We start from the raw sequence: 22,300 nt of genomic DNA on the forward strand, positions 1-22,300 counted from the left end.
AAAAAGAACTCAGAGGGACCACGAGATGTGCACAATGCCAGGTATAACTGACATAAATTCCACCTGGCCCTTTCATCTGGATTTCATGTTAGACTTAGCCTGGTTCCTGTGTGAGGAGCAACTGCTGCATATTGGAAATCCACCTTTTCTGCCTGGTCACCGCACAAGCTTCGCCTTTTGCTGGACCATAAATCTGTGCTTTCTTTATAACTCCATGCACTTCACCCATGCTAACCAGTAGTAGAGGCCTGTGCTCCTCCTTTAAACTAATTGCATGTTCCTAATTGGTATATTTAACTTACTTATAAGTCCCTTGTATACAGGCACACTTGAAAGGAAGGAAGGAACAGGATGCAAGGACAATTCTTGTGTATCCATTGCTAGTTTCTGGAAGACCTTTTTTTGTTATAACAGACTTCTGTCTCTGGGTTTATTGGGGGTAGAGTGGCTGCTTCAAACTGCATTTTTGTTTTAGATGTGGCAGGACACTAGGAATACCATAGTACACTTCCCACACACACACACCAAGCACTAAGAGCTCATGTTTAATGTGGCTGAAGACTTTCACCATCTTAAAAATGCAGAAAGTGGGAAGTGTTTGCCCCAGGAACATTTATTCCATTGGTTAGGACAGGGCCAGAAGCCTCTGCGAAAATTAAAACCCTTCCTTCCCCCAACAAACTGAACCTGTCAGGCCCCACAATGCATGCGGTCCAGGTGTGGCGGGTGGCTACGAAGAGTCTTGATTGGGAGGGTAAATTCAAACAGGCCACCCCACTCTGGGACACAGAATTGCTTGGCAATCTCAGACATACCAAGGGCTTCGACCGATGGGACTTAATCGGCATTTCTAGGGTTGGGGATCTGTGGATGGCGGGATGGGTAGTCACTTTTACCCAACTACAAACGGAGTACAAACTCTCAAACACAAATCACTTCAGATAAATACAGCATGCACTACAAGCGATGATTGCAAAGGGGAGATGCCACCAGAATCCTCCCAGTTAGAAGACAGAGTTTTAGACAAGTACATGCCGGAAAAATCAATTTCCTTGACTTAAAAGAAACTAATTAATAATATGTCTGACCCCCTCCTCCGGCTCCGAGCTAGGTGGGAACACGACGTGGCAGGACTGGAGGATGAGAAATGGCTTGACGCACTTGCTTCCCCCAGAGAGATTGCTATCTCTTCTAGACTGAGACCTGAAAGTAGTCCACAGAACTTATCTTGCGATGGTAAAGATGGGCTTTAGAACCGAAGCAGGATGTATGAGAAGATGTGGGCAAGAGGGCATCTTCGTACATATACTCTGGGAATGTCAATATATTCAGACGTATTGGTCTGAGTTGACAAAGTGTATGGCGGAAGTGAGGGGTAATAAAATTGACTATAGTATAAAAAATGGGGGCCTACTGATTTAAATACAAAAGAGAGAATATGGGTGGCACTTGGAATGATAATTGCTAAACGTAACATTGCAAGACTGTGGAGAGCGCGGGAACAACCGTCACTTGTAGCATGGGAAAGGGACATGATTGGTGCATGTTGACAGAGAGGACAGTGCATGAATCTAGAGGGTGTCCCAACAAGAGGTCACATATTTGGGACAAAGTGTAAGTTGGCTGAATATATCACTGTCATGGAATGGCTATAATCCGTGGTCTGTGGAAAAAGTTACCAAAAACTATGCACCCTTGGTTGTTTTTATGTTTGTAAAGTGTTTGCTCTGTGTAAACTTGTCATCAATAAAAAGAGTTATAAAAAAAACTTTCTTCCCACAAATTACTTCAAACTGGCAGTTCAAGCACCAGTAATCCCAAGACTAGACTATGGAAGTGCAACTCTTTGTGGACTTCCCAGATCTACAACTGCCCCTCTAAGGGCCTCAATCAATTCAGCAGCCAGGCTCATCATGGGCTCCAGAAGAAAATGCCACATTTCCCCCGACCGTAGAGCTCCTAACTGGCTACCATTTGAAGCACCAATTCAACAAAAAATAGCTTGCATGACTCACAAAGCCCTCCATCACAATACTCCAAGTTGTCTGGCCCAGAAACTGGTGCTTTCATGTGGCAACAGATCCTCCAGAAGTTCCAGCAATCTTTTTGGGGAACCACAACGATTTGCCAAAAAGAAAACATACAATTGTGCCTTCTCTGGAATTGCTCCTAGGATATGGAATGCACTGCCCCCAGAAACCAGACTGAATCCCTCTACTGCCTCTTTCAAGAAAGAAGTAACATCTCTACTCATGAGTAGATTCACATGAACAATGTATATAACTCTCATAATGGTTATTTGCATAGCAGGACATATTTATGACATACAGTGTTCTTTTGTTCATCTTTCTACCCTTGTAAAGCGCTCTGATACCCGTAAGGGTCATGTTCACTCTATATAAAACCTTCAAAATAAAATAAATTCCCACCCATTAGCTAGTGCCGGGCATAAATAAGGCACCTTCATGCACACACTGCCAAACACTTTCTGGACCCAAGTTAAAACAGAAGAGGAGAGGACTAGACCTGTTGTCTGTGATCCGAGTGAAGCACTGAAGGAGTGGACTTGATCTCTCTTGAACCCATAACAAAGAAGTGGATTCCTAGGGTCATAAGGGATACAAAAATCTACAAAAGGCTTTCCTGAAAATGCTCAGCTGATCAGTGGAAACTGGACGTGGGCAGGACCCTGCGCTGTTGGCCAGTTCCTGACACTGAAGACTTCAAAAGTGTGGTGGATTGGAATGTAAAGGATGTCAGGAGGTAAAATGTTTGACCAGAATGAACCTGGTTGGCGTACTTGATCCACAATCCATCAAGGTCAGTGCCAAATTTTCACCTAAGTCGTGGTCTGCTGCGACCATTGACTATCACTGGCACTTTGTGCTTCTTGGCACAATTCCTACTTAAAAACATAACATCTTATCTCTCGTTCCCTATTGGATTTTTGTGATTTTTATGTAAACTTTGTCTATTAGGTTTTACTCAATTTTTCCTATTTGGTTTGGGATTTTTTTTGTTTTGTATTTTGACTTTATTACTGTTTTGGCACTGCATACATATATTACACATTGCCCTAAGTTAAGCTTGTGCACTCTGTGCCATAACTACCAAATGTATGGGGTGGCAAGCTTTTTGGTGGCAGCCATGAGAGCTAAACGTCTCAGATCAATGAATTCCATAAATATTGATTGAATCACGTAAATTTAGGTGTAGTATATTACACAACCCATGTCTGTAGATTTGTATAAATAACTTGCACCATATAGTTTTTTAATTGTTTTCTGAAATTGCCAATGAATGAATTACTTATAGAATATAAATGTGATGTTGAATCAAGGGGTTTGAATTTACTTTAAAAAGTAAAATGAAAAAAGTAAAAAGTAAAAAGGAAAATGAAAAAGTAACACCTGACCCCGATTTCCCCGTCATAATCGTTCTTTTTAATGTCTTTTAAAATGCTTTTATATGTATACCACATCCCTGAACCGTATTGTTTAAATATGAATGAAATGCCATCCCCATCTTTATATTTCTTTATACATTTCTTTATATGTTTTGATATGCTTTATATGCCTTATATGTGTTGATATGTGTTTATGTGTGTTGTAGTATACTTTTATGATTTTAACTAATCGAATAAAATATTTTTGACTCTGACATAACTACCAAGGGGTTGAAATACGGTTAATTTAGTGATTTTGAGGGCTTCACAAGTGTTGTGATTATTCCTTGAGGTGGGTAGACACCCACCTCAAAGAATAATCCAATTCCTTACACTGCATTTATAAAAAAAAATCCCCTTTACCCTTGTATGAAATTGTGTATATATATATATATATAAAAATAAATGTAAGTTGAGGGACAGACGCCTCAATGTGACTCTTATTTCAATATTCGTGCAGCTGTTACAGGTTAGATCTTATTGTGAGACTGACGGAAGAGATATGGGTACCTAAATGTGCAGATGTTGCCATGTTGATATCATAAACACACCCAGAGGAGCGCGCTCCGACAGTATGACATGTTGATGTACCTAGTAGCACATATATTAATTGTCAAACCACTTGCATTCGTTATAAAGACTTTAATAATCTGGTATATAATGTACTCAAGCACGTGATAGATGTCCACCTCGGTCATTGATAACTGTTGTAATTCATGTAAATGGCTAATAAAAATATTTTTTTTAATTTTAAATGGGTACCTAAATGTGCAGCGGGGGATCCCCGTTACTACATCAAACTGCTTGCAGGTTCCATCTAAATGCATATATCTCAGAGTGATTTGGGAGTGTGTCTTAAAAACAGCTGCCAATAACCTAGGAACTTTGTGGCCTCATGTCTGTCAGAATGCATGTTTATTCTAACATGTTCTACTTCTACATCCTACAGGCTGATGGGAAAAGAATCTTCTACATAGATTGGAAATGTTGTGCCACTCTTCTTAGTATAGTGAACATGCCAATCTGCACTTATGGTGTGGTCAGTAGAGTCTAGATCAGGACCAGATTTGATTTTCTGCCATTGAGGCTTTTCACCAGTTGGCTGCAGGACAGGGGACTGCTTTCAGAGCTGGGAGGACCAAACTAAGCGCCAGATATACGACCCTTTTTTGCAGTCGCAAATAGGAGATCGGCCCATTTGCGATCGCAAAAAAGTGTCCAGGAATGTACAAACGCTATTTTGCGAGTCAGTGCGACTCTCGCTATTAGGAAGGGGCATGCCTTCCTAATAGCGAGTCTCAATGCCATGTACTATTGTTTTGCGGCCACATTTGCAGTTGCAAAACACTTGCAGTTTACCACCTACTTCAAGTAGGTGGTAAACAACTCGCAAACTGGAAGGGGTCCCCAGTGGACCCCTTCGCCTTGGTGTGTGCGAAAATATTTTTTAAGAGCAGGCAGTGATCCCAGGGACCACTGACTGCCCTTAAAAACTGAAAAGTTTCATTTTTCTTTTTTAAATGTATCCTGTTTTCCTTTAAGGAAAACGGGCTGCATTAAAAAAAACTGCTTTATTTAAAAAGCAGTCAAAGATCTGGTGGTCTGCTGACCCCAGCAGGTCACCATCCCTGTGAGTGCTAACCATTCCCAATGGGGTCACACTGTTGTACATTCCCTTTAGCAAGTCGCAATTCGACGCAATTTATGACTCACTAAAGTGAATGGTTGTACATCTGGCCCTAAGCCACTATTGACACATTATATTAGTGGCCTCCTGTGGTGTGGGCTGAATTCAACAATTTAGCAAGAGCGTTTTTTTGCTTTCAGTCCACGACTAGCTGTGATGGCAAGGGGTCAAACAAACTGAACCCCCAATCTGAGCGAAGGAGACTTTTGTCCTCTCATCCCGGTCAATGAGGAGGCCAACAGTGGTGGTGCGATTCTGATCCAGGTCAATAGATCTTTTTACCAGAAGTCTTTCTAAATGCCCGGGGAGTACATAACTATGGTCTGTTACCTGCAGATAGTTTACATATGGTGTGTGTGCAAATTTTCACAGTCTTCCTGCAAAATGCTATTTTGTACATAATGGCTCTACTGGATATATACTCCCTCCACAAAATCATTTTTTCTCAGTGAGGAAATACTTCTCCTTTAGTTAAGGGTCGGTATCCCTCTTCTGGTGAAACCCCTCTGCATGTGCTGCTAACTGCTGCAGAGAAACAGAGACATTATCAGGCTGTTGGCTTGGAGACAATTCTCATTCACACCTAAACTGTTCTAACCTGTGACTATAGTGGAAAAAAATCAGAAAACCCAAAGCACCACCCTGCAGGATTAGCTGAAGTGTTTGAAATCTCAAGAAAATTATGTAATTTGCTACTTTCGGCTTTCCAATTGTACCCTTAAAGTAGCATATCCATGAGGTGAAGAGTTCACTTGGGCTAAAAACAGGGTTGATTCTGTTATTTACTGTTACCAACTGTCGCTCATTTTTTTTTACCTCCAGCACCTCCTAGAATACGCCTTGAATGCTGGAGTTAGCTAGCCATGGACCATGAACATCCTAAAGTTGTAATGCAATTGTACTGGTGGCCCTAAAACATCATTGGTAAAAGATAGTTCCCAAAATGGGTAACCAAGTAACACCATAAAAACCACAGGAAAAGGCCTGGCAGTGGGGAAAGAGCAATAAGGATGTGGAGGGGCAGAATACATTTAAGGAGATGCATAACTGACAATGGACGAAGACACATTGGATTGAGGAAGCAAGGTTGGTTCAGTCAATCAATCTGGCATGGTAGCTAACACGCCTGTTCTCACTGCAAAGGCTGAGCAAGTGGGATAAGGGGCTGATCAAGCACTAGCAGGATGATCACATGCCAGAGAAGGGCTAATTATATGCCACAAATTTTGGAGCAAGTCACATGACAGATATTGTTTGGATTGGCAGTTCGTTCCTCTTCCGCATCCCAGTCATTGCCTAATGAAAGGTGGACCAACACTGAGGACTGGTACCTTATCTTCTAAATGTAAAGTAACGTAAGAAACAAAGGTTTTCATTAGCTAAACTTCCTACTTGTTATTTAATCATTGCTAACTCTATGGCAGCTGGGCTCATGCTAATCACAAACAACTTTCACAGTTGGAGGGAAGTATAACAGGGACAAGAAAAATTTGAGCTGGGTATTTAGATTATTGATGAGAAATAAAGGAATGACCGCCTTATCGCTCTTCCTTATCACTGTGCTCCTATTATGAGCATATACACCGTGATAAATATAATTTGTCATCACAGGTCACACAGCACCTGGGATACTTTAAAAGCTGCACCAAGAGCTGGGTCAGGAATTTATTCAAATTTGATACGAAGACTGGTGCAAATCCAAATACTTTCCTGGCTCACATTTTATGACAGAGATCAGAACACTAAGTTTCAGTACCATCAAACATGGAGACGAATACTCAGCTGATGAGAATGCTTGCATAAATAGGAGCAAAAACAAAGTACCCCTGATTAGAACTGGGAGAACAGTCAGGAGGCAATGAACAAGGCATTTGTTTTACAACTGAATCGCGATTCATGCCCTTCCCAAGGAACACAAAAATCCCTTTCACTCACTTTTGTTAATGCTGGTTTGGACACCAAACTGGCATCTTGTCCCCCCCACCCAGTAATCCTAGCATACCGGTACAGTATTTCTTAAGCAGAATAAATACCACTGGAAATGTGAAGACTTCAGCAGGAGAATGGAAGGAGTAGATGCATTAAAATACAGATTTGAACCTGGGTTAGTGTAATTTTAATATTCCTATGCTTCTGTAGGCAAAGTAACAATACAGATTTACCTCAAAACAATATAGATTTGGCTCACAGAAGTATATTATGGTTTAACTTACAGCTTATCATGAAGTAGTTCCCCCAAAGTCAGCTCTGCAAAACAAAAAGAACATATTATCACATAAGGCATCATAAAATATCCTCACTGGTTTGTGATTCAACAGTTCTATTACTCATTACAGACATCCTACAAATCAACAGTTTCAATTTCGGGTAAAAAAAAAAAAAATTAAAATCAACAAAAAAAAAAAAAATCAGACATCTGTAAAACGACTCAGAAAATACTAGACAGAGTATTAATCGGATTGGGAATGTGAAACTAAAGAAACAAATAATATACAGACTGGTTACAGAGTAGCGGGCGTGGATATAAAAATAAAACCGCAAAAAAACATGAGCACAAGTGTAGCATCATTTCTATTAGCCTATCATGGTAGCTGAAGTCTTGGGTTGATAGTAGATAGAGATTAAAAAAAAAATAGATGCAGCACTTTTCATATGTTCTCAAGCACGGGTATCTTCCCGCTAAAAATAAGGTGCTCTATTGAGTCGATGCTTCAAACCAGAGAAATTCGGAGAGCCTTAAAAAAGGCTACTAAGACCTCAATTCCCCAAAAGCCATACCATTAATTTTTGGAGAACGAAAAAGACAGCATAGAAAGCTTGCGCCTAGCAAAGGCGGCTGCACCTGAATGCATTGAAGATTTAATGCTGAAGAATTATTTTTACGGGCTAGGCACTTTCCCTTCTTTAGCACTGGGCATGGACTACAGTTATTCATAGGAATGGATACACCACAAAGTAGTCTAAACAAGTCAAAAAGAGGTCACCAAAGAACCAGTCCTTATCCAGAGCGTTTTTGAGATTCACTGTGCCTATATTAGAATACACTCTAGATTCCGTCCTATTAATAAAATTGTAGAACATGTGAAGGGATCTATATATGCAGCTGCTTTAGACATTTCTGGAACACTGATAAGTCTGAACAGTTGGCCTTTTGGCTGCAAAACCTAAAACGTGACGTACAATCAACCTGACTAACCCTTGCCTAAACAGATTATTCATGATTCCTACATACCTGCTTGACATCACAAGCTCTTTGTGATGAAAAGTTCAATTTGATCAATGAAATAGCCCAGAGGTCTCATGGCGTTGAAGTCGTATTCACAACCCTCTTTGAAATACCTATAAAATACTAAGAAGATAAGTAACAAAAAAACTAAAACTGAGACCACTCTTTATTGGATTGCGAATAGAGGGACGAGCTGTGAGGCTGATAGTAAAAACCTCCTGGGCATCTGAAAATCTCTGCACTTCCAATTGTTCTGCAGTTCTCAGGTCGCAGGAACCGCCACGAGGCGCGCACTGCGGGCTATGAGTTTTACTCACCTGGGGTTGCCTTACCTAGTACTACTGGGCTTCCAGCTGCTGTTCCTTGCTCTATGCTTTATCGTCTTTAAGCCCCTTTTTTTGTCAGCATCTCAGGGCTAAGGTCAGGAGAGGAAAGGAACCTCTCTTTAGCCATCATCATTTTGCCTCTATTTATAGATCCAAAGAGCTTCTCTCCATTCCATCTTAAAAAGGCTCACCATCACAGTGTTACTACCAACAACACAATCACCTTGATGATTCTGGGACATTATGGAACATGGGAACATGTCCTCACAATCTTTTGTAGCGCTCGGTCTCCATGTCCAGCACTCATCAAAATAAAGTACACAGATCAGGTTTTAAGTCTGCCCAGGAATCTTCGCTAGAACCTCCAACACTCATTTGTGTACCAGTCTGCAAAATTTCAAGGTGATCATCAATTTTGGCTTCTGTAGGAAGCTGGCTCTTTATATGGTATACTAAAAAGAGGTATACTGTGCTAAGAGTTCAGGTATTCCCTTACTAGTGGACAGGGGCTTGCTCTAACAATCCCACGCACTCTTTAGGGGGTAAAACATATTGTTATATATGTTTAGGCACCAGAATCAATACAATCAGGTCAGTACGTTGTTTAACAGAAATACTTCTGCATTTAAAAACTCCACACAGTGCATTTTTCAGAATCTGCAATGTTATGCTTTGGAAGGCTAACCAAGTACAGTATTTAAGTACAGTACAGCGACTTAAGTGACCAATCTCCAGGACTTAAGGTGAGTATGGAACAAGGTCCACAGGCAGCTCTGGGGCAGCAGAGTGCAGAGGTGCTTTTCAGCGCTGGGTGCCTAATGTTATCCTATGGCGATCGGTCTGGTGGAAAAGAGGTTGCAGCTTGTATTGGGAAGCCAGTCGGTCTTAACTACAAGAGGGGAAGGGGGGGACTGAGGTCTCCTAATGCTTGGGGACATAGAGACACCTTTGTTCCTCTTCTCCACAGGCCAGGGACGACGGATGCAGAGGTGTCGTCAGGTGTCAGATTTGCGTCACCAGAAGCACTCGCAGTAGAGGGGGCCCGCAAACAGAGGCTGCAGCGTGAAGTTCAAAGTCAGCAGGTCCAAAGTGGGCTTTGTCTCTGAAGGGCAGGGGGACCACGCTGGCACAGCTGACCCACTTCAGCTCGGGACAGGCAGCATGGGTGAGGTGCTTTCTAGTGTCAGTTTGTGCCGGTCCAGAGTCCTCTCTGGTCTCTTTAAGTGCCTGAAGGATCCAGGGAAGCAGCTCTGCTGCTCCACAGGAGTTTTAGTCTTGGCAGAAGGGCTAGCAGTCCTCCCAGTATTTTGGAGGCATAGCAGCTTACAGGATGAGTCGACTTTGATGCAATCATCGGGAATAGCAGACAAGCCGGCAGGTTTGATGCCAAGTATGCTGCTTCTTCCACAGTTCTTGCCTTTTGCAGCTTTTAGGTCTTCTTTTGGTCGGTAAGATCGGATTTCCTGGTGCCAAATACTGAATTTAGGGGCGTTAGGAGAGTATAGGGTAACGGTCAATGGGCTACTTACCCCTGAGGTTACCACGCCTCCTATATGACCACTTCATGAAGGAAGTGGGCAGAACCCGGTCCCAAAGATTGTAAATTTGCCATCACCAAGATTTTCACTTCTGAAAAGTTGCATTCACTTTAGGTATCCCAGTTCAGGGGGGATGCTCGCTAAAGGGTGGACACTACAGTCTCGCCCAGCTAAGTTTCCCACATGAACAAAGGGGATCAGTTTCCTCTCCTGTAAGAGAAGCCAGATTTACATACCAAAAATAGTGGGTCTCTTTGCACACATCCCCCGCCCACAGGATGACCTTTAGATTAGCATTCCAGGGCAGGGAACTCCAAAGAACTCCCCGCTCAAGCAGGCTTGGTTGATGGCCCACAGATAGCAAAGGTCCTCACCCTTGGGGGGTCAGCAACTCATCTCTGGTGGCAGGATGGCGAGAACCAATCAGTCAGCGCACCAGTCACTGTTTGGGTTTCCGGGGGCACCTCCAAGGTATCCTCTGGGTACATGTATTACTAAACCCGGCACTGGCAGTGTCGGTTTATTAATAAGAAATGTTTGATACCAAACATCCCAATTTTAATTGAAGCCTTCATGTAGCTGGAGAACTCGTTTTCACCAGTGTCCAGCACATGCTTTTAAAACGGCTTCCCTAATCACTTGTACTGGCAGTAATGGAACTGACCATTAGGGGGCCATATCTGCTCAGGCAATTAGGCCCTCACATGTAGTACAGTGCACCCTGTCTTAGAGCTGTAAGGCCTGCAGTAGGGGCGCCTTACCTATACTGCATGCGGTATCTGCAGGCATGCCAAGTCATGTTTTCAATTTTGTCTGCAAAAAAGACACGCAGCCTGCAGGGCCATTTACATGAGCTTGGTTAGTAGTCCCTTAGGATGGCACAATATGTGCTGCCAGCCGCGGGGACCCTTTCTAGTACCTCATCTACGAGTACTATTTATTAGGGAATTACAGAGGGTACTAAAGGCATCGCCAATTGGGGAAAACAATTGTACTGTTTTGGGAAAGAGATCAGGCACTCAGGATCTGGTTAGCAGGAACCCACGACACTTCCAGTCTAAATCACATCCAATATCAGGCAAAAAGTGGGGAGTGACCATGTCAACATGAGTACTTTCCTACAGCTTCCAACAGCATAACAGCACTAATCACCTTGTTCCTGAAGGCGTTTAACTCTTTCACATCCTTAGGTTACTCTTGTACCTGCCCCTCCATTACCTGCAGCTTCAACTTCACCATGTCTTGCTCTTTCTCAACCTAGGCTACCCCATAATTTAACCCCTCAAGCTTATCTTTCACGATGTTCACTTCTTCAGTGTTCATTGTTGTTTCACCCACTTCTGAGTGCAGTGCAGTAATGGAGCACAGAAGTGTCCTTTTAGCTGGCGAATGCTCATAATCATCGCTAGTCACAAATAGACGCTTTCCGGGCCACGACTAGACTAACTTCGAAGGGCTAACAGGTCAACCAAGGGAGGAACGTCTAACACATCAAAAAATGTGGTGGAGTTATCCATGGATTCAATAAAATTAAAAAGAGTGATAAATTGTGCACTTTAGACATATTAGTCAAGCCGATATAATTGCAACACATGTATTCGTAGATTTCATTACAAGACAGGAGGCTAACATTATGCATTAATCATTTTAATGCAACTCACAAGCAGCCGCTTACATCACAGAAAGAAGAATTAGAATGCAGTGACAGTGTGACAACAATATAAGGAATGAGCAAGAACAGAACGGCCTCTTTTAAATGCGGCTCGCAAGCAGATAAGTTGCTCTTACTTGTCCTATATTTTACTGCCTTGAATGCCTTGTCTGTGCTTATATTGATCGTTTTGATATTTATATCTTGTATTTATTCATAGTTTCGCATATTTACTGCCTGCTTTTTGGTTGATTCCTATCTTTGGTCCTCACCGACTCTTCCCTCCCTCCCGCCCTCCGACTTTCAATTTATGGTTGTCGATCCCGCACCCCCCCCCCCCCCCCGACCCCCTCCCCTCTCTGGAGCGTCAGTCATGGCGGGCACTCCACCTTAATCATTGCACAGTCTTATATTTACTCTGGGGTTGTCTTACTCACGTTCTCTGAGCTCCTGCATGATCGCCGCTTTTCCGCCGCCTTTTCTTCCAAAATCGTGCCCTTGGGACGCGCTTGCTTCAGCGTCCTAGCGGGTGCGTCCTCTGACTTTGTGCAAGGAATGAACCTTAGCAACGGCGGCGGTGCGTCCCCGCCTGCTAAAGGTCATAACTCTGATCTCCTCGGCAGCGGCTGGCTCGAGCGCGTCAGTTACATCGCGCTTGCCAGCCGCTGCCGGAGACCTGCCTCGATCAGCTATGCTGTTCGAATAAGCCATAAGCCAGTAGGTAAGAATAATATTATTTGTTGAGTTTTAAAGAGCATTAAACTAAGAAGACCTCCTAGGCCTAAATACCAATCTTTGTGGGACGTTAAACTTATGCTTGAACTTTTTTGCTCATGGCCTGATAGTTCTTTCTTAACAGGAAGTGTCTTTCCATTAAACTTGCTACTCTTTTATGTTTGATTTCTTGTTGCAGGGTATCTGATGTTAAATCTTTAGATATTTCTAATAGATGTTATGACATGTTTGGTGTTAAGTTTGAAATGCTTAGAAGAACTAAAACCATGTGAGATTCTATCTTTTACCCTCGTTTTGACTACTGCAAAAAACTTTGTGTTGTTGATTGTATGAAAGAGTACGATTCGAGAATGAAAGACCTTCGCCTTCAGGATGCCAATCAATTCCTCATTTCCTTTGTCAAACCTTTTAAACCTATCTCTTCCTGTTCTGTCTCCAGATGGGTTAAGTTGGCTATGAGCTTTGCTGGCATTGACCTTTCTAAATTTCAAGCCCATTCTCTCAGATGTGCTATGGCTAGCAAATCATTTTGGTCTGGTGGTAAGTTAGATGTTATCCTTAAAGCTGCTGATTGGTCCAATGCCTCCACTTTTGCTCGTCATTATTGTAAACCTATTGAACACATGTCCGACGCTGTTCTTCAAGGCTACCAACATGCATAATGTAGCCTCCTGTCTTGTAATGAAATTGTGATTCTCCTATTAATATGACCAGAGAATCTGGATTTCATTAAAGACACGGAGGCTAACATTATCCCACCCGTCCCTCCCTTGGACGGAGTATATATATTCTCATGCTGTTGACTACTTACATTCATATATTTATATATTCTCATGCTGTTGACTACTTACATTCATATACTGTTTAATCTTTATCTTCTTGTTGTTTACAATATTTTTAGCAAAGGTTCTTTCAGCCCTTTTAATTTTTCTCTTTCTTTTCAGATAACTCGACCTAACGGAATCTTCCTGGTCTTCTCTTCGTTTCCCTTCTTCATCGCTCTCCAGTCCAAGCTTCACCTTGAACTTCCTGACTCTCTCCTTGCTTCATTGCATTTAAAAGAGGCAGCTCTGTTCTTGCTCATGCCTTATATTGTAGTCACACTGTCACAGCATTCTAATTCTTCTTTCTGTGATGTAAGTGGCTGCTTGGGTGTTGCATTAAAAGGATTAATGCATAATGTTAGCCTCTGTGTCTTTAATGAAATCCAGATTCTCTGGTCATGTTAATAGGAGAATCACAATTTAACAATGTTTATAGGTTACTGACAGAGACCTTTGAAAAGGGTAATAAGTGATTTGACAACTAAAAAGCAACTTCAACAGATTTCAAAACAAAGCATGATAGAACCAGTTTTTTCAACGTTTTTGAAAGATAACTACTCTCTTTCGCAATACTCAGAAGACAGCTTCTGTGAAACAACAATATACTCATGAATTTTTTTATTTTTTATAGCCATCTTTAGTGTGAATTATTTTAACATTACAGCAAGTACATTCATCAAAGTATATAATAGGAGCAGTGCATGAAATAACATATCAAGACATGTCTTCATCTTGGCAGAAAGTATCAGTTACTTTACATCGATAGACCATAAAATGAACACCATTTCCCCTACACCCTTTCATACTTGTGGGGGCATCCACGAGCAGCAAAAACAGGCCTTTCTTGTTGCGCACAACAGTCTACCCCCCTGCACCAACACGAGATCGATGAGGGCATTTGATGCTTCCAGTCACAGACCATATCTCTTTTGGCCACCACCCCAAGGAGAGTTTGCTCAGCCCGAGGGACCGTCCAACTCCTCCACCAGCCCTAACAGAGCAATGCGAGGGCCAATTTAAGTGGCCGTCCAAGAACTACTTAAAGATCCTGACCCACCCCAAACCAGAAGGAGCGCAGCACCGGACAATCCCAGACCATGTGGAAGAAATCTGCAGTGGAGAGCAGGAAGCGCATACAAGGAGCCTGGGCATTAGGCAATATTCGTTGCCAGTGGGGAGGAGAGGTCGCGTGGAAATAATTTACTTGTTTCATGCTCATACAGGCCTCCCTCCAGTCGTCCTCATCAAGGTCTCCCACCAAGTTCTGCCACTTCTGTCTAAGCAACCCGAAGCAATCAGGAGCATGAATGACAAAAGAGCGGCATATAGAGGAGATGGCTCCTTTTGACAGGAGCCCTAGGAAGATCTTAGCCTCGAGCGGACTGTATTCTGGGAGCGGAGTGTTTTGTGGAATGTGTTGTTGCGAGGCAGTTGAATAAAGCAGAAGACCTGTGAGTTGGCTAATGCGTACAGATCCTTTAGTGCTTGGAAGGACATTAAGTTGTCCCCCTTAATACACATCCCCCAATTATGAGATACCAATGCGGTTCCATTGAACAAAAACCCTCGAAGGCAGAAAGATGCTCAAACCATGTACCCCGCCACTGAGGAGTCATCCCAGTCAGATGGTCTCAAAGGATGAGACATAAGACTGCCCTCCAGCAGAGAAGGGACACTAGCGTGCATGACAGCAACAAGGGTAACTGCGCCCCATAAAGGAGGTTGAGATGGCCAACGAGACCCAAAGGTGAACTTCCAGATGGTAGATAGAATCGTCCCAGCCTCCGGAAAACCAATCATTAACTGTTACAAAGTATACCACAAATAAATATATATATCTCAATCAGCCCATACGAAGTTCGTAGGTTTGGAGGTCAAGGAGTGAAACCACCTAGGGGGGATAGTGTAAGGAAAGTTTCCCAGGACATATAAATGACAGGGTAGACATACTATCTTAAACAGCGCAATGCACCACATTGATTTGAGGGGTTGTCTGGCCCACCGTTGCAGGACCAGGTCAAGGGATTGGGTCAGGTCGTAAAATCTGAGTCCTGCCAGGTCGGGAAGGCAGAAGACATGAATCTCCAGGTATTTAAAGGAATTCCATCGGACAGGGATATCTGAGAACCAGCTTTACCGACCCCCCAACCCCTCCCTCCGTGTCTCCCCTCACATCCACCAAATGAGATTTACTAACGTTTATTTGGAGGCCGAAAGCTTTGACGTAGAAACAAAGGATCTCAAGGCATCGGGGGTCTGAGGATACCCGAGAAACAGAAGAATGTTGTCAGTATATAATGCTATGCGGTCCTCAAATCCATTTCCCCACCTCCTTACCTGTACCTGCGCATCGCACGGTATGAGATGCGCCAGGGGCTCCATACCAAGAGCGAACAGTAATGGACAAAGTGAGCAGCCCTGGCGCATACCCCGCTGAATGGAAAAGGGGGCAGATATAACACCATTCACCCAAACCTGGGCTGTTGGAGCATTACAACACACTAGGCCAATACTTTTATTTGAAGCAGTAAAAGCAACATCAAAAGATAGCATTTCCTATGTCCTTCATACCTCTTATCATACGCGGACAGGACAAGAATATACATGGCCATCCCAGGTACTAATGGAGCCAAAAGTATGGAAGAAATCTCACTCCTCCCTCACTCACACTGATTGCCATGCTTCAACGAGTCTTACTAAACATTAAAACATTAAGTATGAGCCTTGCTTGTCCACCCTCTCAAACTCTTAGATGTTCCGAGAGAATATATTATATAACAGGTATAATACAAATACTGTAAATGACGGTTTGAATCTCTAGAGTACTCTCTGCATATGAGGAATGTCTATTATTCTGTTGCATAATTACTGTTTATGGATAGGTTTGGAGAAATGTAAAGATTACTTTCTAAAATGTGTTACCTCCACATGCATCTTTGAACTCCTCAGTGATATCAATCCAGCTTGCATTATTCTTTACCATCTTGTCATGCATTGGGAGCTCCCAAGCTGAATCGTCGTCCTCTACTGAAGCTTTCACAACCATTGTACCTGTAAATTCAAAAAAGATTTAGATATTGAATAAATTGCTACAGGTTAAAATAAGGCATCAACACAATGAGTCCAATTAAAAACTGTACTCATTTCCATAACAATAATTCTGGAACCCACTGCAACAATTCCCAGTAGCTCTGCCCCTCTAGCAATTTCAAACAAATCTGTAAACACTATTATTAGTTCTCATGCATAGTTGATTGAACAATAATACACTGAAAAGGGTACGCATAACCAGCAGATTGCTTGATATTTTGCCTGTTTTCTTACACGAGTTTAGCTCGAACTCTTGTACGTTTCTGTTCTACAGCTCCACTTGCAAAAATAAGCTAACCACGGGATCTTCTGTGCATAGGCCCCAATAAGCTGATGAATGGAGCGCTGACGTTTGACATGCCAGAAAAGGCCTGAACCTGCCAAATGCCTAGCGCCGGCGCAGTCCTTACAATATACAACAGTTAAGCCATTTCCGTGCGGACTCCTAATTACTGGGCACCTCCCTATTTCTCTCTATGGTGGTTTTGTTGAGAAAATAACATGCGATGTTTCATTTCACGAAGGAAAATGTAAAATACTAAAAAGTGATTCCATTAAAAACAAGCATTTGCAATGCAATAGGTCTCGCATTATAAAGGTTTGAGCAGTTGGCATTGCTAATAATAATGAAACACTAGCACCTGACTGCCTCAAACTAACTACACAACATAAAACAGACCACAGTTCTTCAAATCAGCCACATTACCTGAAACTGATCACAGTACGTAAATACACGGAAAATGGAAGAGTAGCTAAAAGCCAGACTTGCTTCAATCTATTTTCTGTTAGAATAACTTTGTTAATGTTAAATGTATTCTGTGGGGGCGTGGCCAAGATGGCGGGGTAGAAGGACGTGTCTGCCGGAGCTCCCGACCCCGTTCGAGGTCCCAAGCCCTGATTTAGGCTGAATCTCCCCCCCGGAGCCACACTGCACAGCTGGGCTGGTGAGGGAGACGGCGCCCGCTTGACCACCGCTGCCAGCACCCAGCAAAGCGGGGACTCACCGAGTTCCGGGGGCTGAATCGTGGAGCGGCGCAAGCCGAGGCGGACACAGCGCTCCAACCCTGACGAGGCGGCGAACCTCGGGTCGACGGGGTGGCAAGGGACCGGCCGCCTGGAGGACGCGGGCCCCCCCCCACCAACAGTGAGCTGCTACGCAGAGCGGAGCGGTGCAGGACAGTGCAGTGTCCGGGGCGAGTCCGCCCCCCTCTGGGCTCCAAGATGGCGGCGGCCCGAGACGGAGAATCTCCACCCGGACCCGCGGAAGACCAGAAGACCGCGCAGTGAGTACGCTGCCTGCAGAGATCGCTCCCCGCTGTCAGACGGGAACCCCCAACTGCGACACAAGTGCGGTGCCTGCATCGAAGGGCCCGCAGGCTGGGATCCGGGAGTCCCCTCACCCCGAGGTACGGGCTTGACTTGGGGGAGTGCTACGCAAGTGCCCGGCTTTAAGGCCTTCCCGGGCTGCGTGGGAGGCCGGGCGCGACCTCCAGCAAGACTGCCACCTCGCCTGGTGCTGATTAGAGCCGACGGGACGAGGACGCCCTCCAGGCCTGTGACGCTCTTGACTCTCCAGCCCCGGCCTAAGTGCACGTAGGGCGCCTGCGAGGCCCACAGCGTTCAGGCTGCACGACTTGCGGTACGATCCCATCGGGGGGACATCTGCCTGGGGAGAGACGTCGGGGAACTGGGGGGCGCCCCATGTTGATGGAAGCCACGATTAGCGTCTGACCAAGGCGGACTTGTAGTCGCTACCAGGGTGCTGTAAAAGAGACAGCTCGGAGCTCGAGGGGTCGCCTGGCCCCGGGTACCAACTGGACGCTCCTGCAGGCATTGGGGCCCCGGCGCCAGTGTATACTCCGGCGACGCTACTCCCGGTGCGCCCTGGGGACAGTGAGCGTAACCTCCCCCGCGCTAACCTATGGTGCAGCTACTGACCCTGCCCGCCGTGGTTTCTGGGGTGGATGCAGTTCTACGCTCGCTCGCTCTGGACTGAAGGAAGACTGCTGGGAGCTCGGGAGTTGGCGTGAGGAAAGGCACAGACCATCGCACGGACTGGTGGGGGGCCTGCATCATGGCTGCCCAAAGAGGGGGGAAACGCAATGATCGCACGCTTCCAGAGATGCTCAACAGGCAGCAGAACAAAGGGGACAAGAACTCTTCTTCACCTGGAGCGGCTGGGTCTTCGCAGTCTGGTGTGGCAGCGGAGCCTCCGGTCACCAGATCCTTCTTGGAATCTCTCTTTGGCACGTTGAGGGAAGACTTTCAGGCCCTGAAGCAGGAAGTGGCAGGAGAAGTTCGGGAAGTCCGTAGGGAAGTGGAAGGCTTAGGCGAGAGAGTGGACACTGTGGAGAGCGCCACGCACAGACAAGATGAAGAGATCACTCACCTGCAGCAGGAAGTGCTAACTCTCCGGGAACAGCACTTGGACCTCCAACTGCACAACGAGGATTTAGAGAATAGATCACGAAGGAACAACATCAGGGTCCGGGGTGTACCATCATCAGAGGAAAATCCGGACATAGTTAGGTACCTGCAGGAACTCTTCCGCATGGTCTTGGGAGAAGGGGATGATTTCCTCATTCGAATCGACAGAGCGCACAGAGTGGGACCAGCCAGAAGGAATAATGGCCCCCCTCCGGACATCTTAGCGTTCCTCCCAGACTACCCACTGAAGGAGAGGATTATGGCGGAGGCCCGTAAGGCACGCTCTCTCACTTTCCGAGATCACCCGGTGGCGCTATACCAGGACCTGTCCACGCTCACGCTTCAGAGGCGCAAATCCTTTAAGATTGTGACGGACTTCCTCAAACAACACGAAACACCCTACTCCTGGGGACATCCCTTTCGTATTATCTTCAAGTGGCAGGGTGAGACACACCACTTGCGAAACCTGCAGGACACCTGCGAAATACTGGGCATTACCGCGGAAGAAGAGGACTCCCACACGCCGAGACGGCGACGCACAATAGACGGCGGCTGGCAACGAGCTAGGCGACGAAGAGGGACGGCGGAGGCGTCGCGGAGGCCGGGGTCTCCAACAATCAGAGCGGGTCAAGAAGCCGCTGTTCGGACGGCATCTACGGCACTTGAAGGTCCAGGGGAGGTTGCACTAACCGCCTAACTGTGCTCCGGGGGGAATTCATCATAGCAATGTTTCAACTGCTGGCTTGAGGGGAAGGGAGGGAGCGAAGGTTTGACCACGTGTGGCTGGACGTCCACTAAGGTAACATTCCACGGACTGGTCCGTTTGGGCCTGTCTGGGACAATTTTTTCAAAAGTTTTTGGATTGTCTGGGGAGGGGGGGAGGACTACAGACGATTGTGAGGGATGGGTTGGAAGGTCCAAGTCGGGGTAAGGGGGAAGGGGATGCGGGGGTCGGGGAGTTGGAGTTCGGGGGCCTTGGGATCCGGGAGGGGGGAGTTCGGGGCGACTCAGTCCGGTGTCTTTGTTATGTATGTTCAGCTGAACCGGACCTTACGGGCCGATTCACAGACGGGATTGGCACTGGCCGCCTTCGCCTGCCTAGTGCTGGACGGTTACATTGATCTGGTATGGCAGGCTTGAAAGTGGTGACTTTGAATGTGAAAGGCCTAAACAACCCCACGAAGAGAAGGGCAGTTCTCTCCCTGTTAGAAGCCTCGCAGGCGGACATCTGTCTGTTACAGGAAACGCACCTGTTGGTGGGTGATTGCCATAGAATGCGGTCCTGTGCCTTCCCCACTCAGTTCTTTTCTTCCCACTCCACTAAAACGGCGGGAGTTGCTATATTGGTATCTAAATCCTTTAGGGGTGAGGCGCTGCACAAATTAGCTGAACAAAAGGGGAGACTGCTGGTGTACAGGTTCAAGCTGGGGCTCCTGCATTTCACGGTGGGGTCGGTTTACTGCCCAAACGAGCGTCAGGAACACTTCCTCCACACCGCGCTGATAGATGTCACAGCATCCCCCGATCGACATCTCATTCTGGGGGGGGACCTCAATATGGTATTAGATTCCTCACTAGACAGATCAGCACAGCGCTTTCCACAGACTGGGGAACTCTCGAACACTATGAAAACACATTTGGCTGAACTAGACCTGCACGACCTTTGGAGAGGGCTTCACCCCACAGATAGGGACTATTCATACTTCTCACACGCGCACAAAACGTATGCACGGCTAGATTACTTGCTGGTCTCAGGCCCGGTTCGGGACATGGCCACTGCCTCGGAGGTCGGGGTCATCTCCCTATCGGACCACGCTCCGGTCTCGGGTACCTTTCTGCCCCCATCGATCCCTGTTCAACGCGGAGTCTGGCGCCTGCGGGACGCCCTTTTACACAAAAAACCTGTGGTGCAGCGTGTCACTGAGGCTGTGACTGAGTTTCAGTTGCATAACGCTAACTCCGACACCTCCCTGGCGACCCAATGGGGGGCTCTTAAGTCGGTCCTACGGGGGGAATTTATATCAATATCGGCAGCCGAAAATAAGGAAAGGAAAATTAAACGGGAAGAACTCACACACAAGGTCAGGGAACTGGAACAGGTGCATCGGCGCACGGGGGCTCCCAGAATTTGGAAACAGCTGAAAGCGGCGAGGAAGCTCCTGTCGTCTCTAGATCTGGACAGGGCTGAGTATGCGGCTCTCCGCCTGAAACATGCTTTTTACACAGGGGGGGATCGCGGTGGCCGGTTATTGGCAGCTAAGCTTAGAGTTGCACACCAATGCCGTCGAGTCAAAGAACTTGCGGTGCCTGATGGACGCACAGTCACAGACGACGCCGATATAGCTGAGGCTTTCCGGCAGTTCTACTCCAAGCTCTACACGGAGGACGGGGCGGCGACTGGGGACCCGGATGACTACCTAGACTCGGTGACTCTTCCGTCCCTAGCTCAAATTCAGACTGACTACCTGGACCGAGAGATTAGGATAGAGGAGGTTATCTCGGCGATCGCTAGGCTGAAACTCGGGAAGGCTCCGGGACCGGATGGTTACACCACCCTCTTCTATAAGACGTTTTGCACCGCCCTAGCTCCGATATTGACCAAACTGTTTAACTCCTTTAGCTGTCCCGGCGCTATCCCGTCGGATCTTCTGCATGCCACGGTATCGGTCATACCCAAACCGGGGAAGGACAGGGCTCAGTGTGGCTCGTACAGACCGATCTCCCTCCTAAACGTGGACCTGAAGATCTACACAGGGATCTTGGCTGCGAGATTGGCGCAATATCTCCCCGGACTGGTTGAAGCGGACCAGTCCGGCTTTATACCCGGCAGGCAAACGGTAGACAATACCAAACGGTTGGTGCACGTACTGGAAAAGGCCTCCCGGATCCCGGGGGAAAGGATGCTCCTTTCGGTCGACGCCGAGAAAGCGTTTGACCGGGTGCATTGGCCGTATCTAGAACGGGTGATGGCTCGAATGGGCATAGGGGAGAAATTTAGGTGCATGGTCTTTAATTGTTATAAGTTCCCGTCGGCGGCAGTGCGAGTCAACGGCTGTGGCTCGAGGCGTTTCAATATCGAACGCGGCACGAGACAGGGGTGCCCGCTGTCCCCTTTACTTTTTGCCCTCTACATGGAGCCCTTTGCCCAGAGAGTGCGACAAAATGCAGATGCTACAGGAGTGCGGATGGGGGGTTATACCCACACAGTAAGCTTGTACGCAGACGATGTCATTTTTGCGCTAGAGGATCCACGGAGGGCTTTGCCCGCATGTATGGAAGAGCTCAGGGCTTTTGCGACAACAGCCGGGTTCAGGATGAATATGGGGAAATCCACGGCATTGGATATCTCCC

The 22,300-nt window shown here is 46.0% G+C and overlaps 1 protein-coding gene across 3 annotated transcripts in view; it reads right to left on the bottom strand.

Annotated features, from left to right (window-relative positions):
- NAA35 (N-alpha-acetyltransferase 35, NatC auxiliary subunit) overlaps positions 1-22,300 on the bottom strand; it is a 485,576-nt gene that overhangs the window by 374,872 nt on the left and 88,404 nt on the right. For all 3 annotated transcript variants that reach the window (XM_086961291.1, XM_086961289.1, XM_086961290.1), the window contains 2 exons: positions 16,355-16,483; positions 7,346-7,379 (listed from right to left, as the gene is read on the bottom strand). In XM_086961291.1, the coding sequence (XP_086817417.1) occupies positions 7,346-7,379; positions 16,355-16,478 (158 nt within the window). In that variant the 5' untranslated portion in view covers positions 16,479-16,483. The remainder of the gene's footprint in view (positions 1-7,345; positions 7,380-16,354; positions 16,484-22,300) is intronic.

The sequence above is a fragment of the Lissotriton vulgaris genome, chromosome 3_1 (genome assembly GCF_964263255.1).
Source record: "Lissotriton vulgaris chromosome 3_1, aLisVul1.2, whole genome shotgun sequence".
Classification (NCBI taxonomy): domain Eukaryota; kingdom Metazoa; phylum Chordata; class Amphibia; order Caudata; family Salamandridae; genus Lissotriton; species Lissotriton vulgaris.